Source organism: Penaeus vannamei, chromosome 24, assembly GCF_042767895.1.
Source record: "Penaeus vannamei isolate JL-2024 chromosome 24, ASM4276789v1, whole genome shotgun sequence".
Classification (NCBI taxonomy): Eukaryota; Metazoa; Arthropoda; class Malacostraca; order Decapoda; family Penaeidae; genus Penaeus; species Penaeus vannamei.
Window position 1 is genome coordinate 23,458,087 of NC_091572.1, and position 2,500 is coordinate 23,460,586.

The window sequence follows — 2,500 nt, forward strand, 5'->3', positions numbered from 1 at the left end:
CTAATATATGTAGGAATTATACAGTGGAACTGCCCTCCCTTATCTCACAACCTTCTTAGGGATTGGGAGGTTGCAGGGGCACAGTCCCCTCCAATAGGTGATTTTGTGACCTACTGCATATATTTCTTTCATGTTTTACTTCACAATTTCCATAGTAACCTCCATGCCCTCCCCTATTATTGGGGCCCATTTTATTAGGTAATGGGTGTTTCTGTGACAAAATTTTTACATGTATAAGTAGTAAAGGGTGAGAGGAACATTGTAATCTTGGGAGCATAGGTATTCATAATTTTTCTAATGCCTTTTACTATTGTGTATGGAAATTTTAAATTTTGTATGCTGTACAAAAATGGCAGTTTATCAAACCATAAGATTAATAACTAATTATTTTATATGTCATTTCCCACTATAACTGCTGAAAATAGTCCCAAATCTGGCTGCAGTTAACAGTTGCTGTTTTTTCTTCTTCTTGATAATGGTTAATATAAGATGGTCATGTGAAAATTGATGTTGAAATTTAATTGGCACAAATACCATAATGATAAGCTTCAGTAAACAAATCTGCTCTTTATAGATTCTAAACTTGAGCATTACTTTTCATACAATGATTGAAAGTATATGTCCTTCCTCAACATTTGGAAGCAAATTAAATTTTCCTAAATAACTATTCATAAATACTAAAATTCTCATATGTACCATAAGTGTTATGTGCAGCATGTCAACATACCCAGCAACTGGGAGAGTGACATTTCATATGGGAAATGAATTTGCATTTGCATTTTCTGTGAATGTCACTGACAGTTAAAAATTATGCATAAGCTACTTGACACTACACATATATGTCAATTTGTACTAAAATGGGCCTATATGTTTTTGTTATTGGCAGTACAGTCAAGCCTGTAAATTTATGTTAAGTCATACTGTAAATTGTCACAGATCAGTTGAAGTAGATAATTACTTCAAGACGTTGTAAGTTCTCACTTGGAGATTATCTAATTTTACATCAAAAGAAAAGGAAATAGATGCCAATATTTATAGAGGGGATAGTATGAACATTGGTGAGTGACAGAATTCTGCAGTTGTCGAGGTATGCAAGCCTAATAAACTTTAATGTTGCAGCATATGATCAGATCGATTCTAATTTACATTAAGCGAAATAGTAACCTCTGCTAACCCAATGCTGCCAGGGATGCACATGCTAAACCCACTGTATGTTTAGTTTATTAATGGTATTACATATAGATGGCTTGACAAGTGCATTGTCACCAAGGAGTCAATTATTTATTCATTGCTGTTGCTATTGCTAATTATTATTTTGTCAATGATTAAAATAACATCAGTCTTAATAGCATTAGAAAAAAAAAGAATACTCAAGGAAATGGGAAGTTGCAAAAGTCTACCAGTTGACTTTTTGGTGGCTTTGCAATTGTGAAGCTATCTGTGTGTAAACACATTTAACAAAACAGTATGACAGTGAACATTACATGTTTCTGGTGACATTGGATTAAATAGAGTATCTTCTTGAAATATACTGGCTAATTTAAAAACTGTAGTTGTGACATTATGTGTTAATATTCACTTTTCTTTCAGACTAAACAATGCCTTATAAATTAAGGATATCTGAGGAGGAGGTACGGGCAGAGTTAATGAAATTAGGCTTCACAAACTTACCAGATGAAACAGTGGAAGTTTTTCGTCGAGGTTAGTACTTATTTACTCTGGCATCTCTGATATTTATGTGGTGATTATAATTTAGCTTGGTTCATAAAGCATCTCATGCAGTTGGGTTTAACCCAATATCACTGGGAAAATGTGATGTTCATTGTAGCATTGTTTTGTGAAATATATCTACACAGAGATGGCTCCAAGGCTATTAGTAGCCTAGGTGCTCACACCTGATTTTCCCCTTCATTGATTTTTCTCTTTTTCTTTTTTTTTCTTGTTCTTTTTCTCCTCCTCCACCTACTCCTCCTCTTCTTCCTCTTCTTCCTCTTCCTCCTCTTCCTCCTCTTCCTCTGCCTCTTCCTCTTCCTCTTCCTCTTCCTCTTCCTCTTCCTCTTCCTCTTCCTCTTCCTCCTCCTCCTCCTCCTCCTCCTCCTCCTCCTCCTCCTCCTCCTCCTCCTCCTCCTCCTCCTCCTCCTCCTCCTCCTCCTCCTCCTCCTCCTCCCCCTACTCCTCCTCCTCCTCCCCCTACTCCTCCTCCTCCTCCTCCCCCTCCCCCTCACCAAATAGCAGTGCTATTATTATTATTACTAACCTTATAATTAATATATTGTTAACAATGCTTATTTCAATATAAAATCAAATAAGAGATTTATGAAAATCAAAGAAAAGAATAAAGAGGTGAGGAGAGTCGATTAGGGATGACTTGCGACTAAGTATTTCTGAACCCATCTGTCTGTAAATACAACTGATAAGCTAAACTTAAGGGTACCATCAGGTGTTTTTTTTATATAAAGGGACATTTTCAGTAAACTATCTCACTTTTATTAGATTTTTT

At 35.9% G+C, this 2,500-nt stretch overlaps 1 protein-coding gene across 12 annotated transcripts in view; it reads left to right on the forward strand.

Annotated features, from left to right (window-relative positions):
• The window catches only part of LOC113813262 (trinucleotide repeat-containing gene 18 protein), a 27,216-nt gene that overhangs the window by 2,609 nt on the left and 22,107 nt on the right, over positions 1 to 2,500 (forward strand). For all 12 annotated transcript variants that reach the window (XM_070138555.1, XM_027365227.2, XM_027365228.2 and 9 more), the window contains one exon: positions 1,591 to 1,701. In XM_070138555.1, the coding sequence (XP_069994656.1) occupies positions 1,599 to 1,701 (103 nt within the window). In that variant the 5' untranslated portion in view covers positions 1,591 to 1,598. The remainder of the gene's footprint in view (positions 1 to 1,590; positions 1,702 to 2,500) is intronic.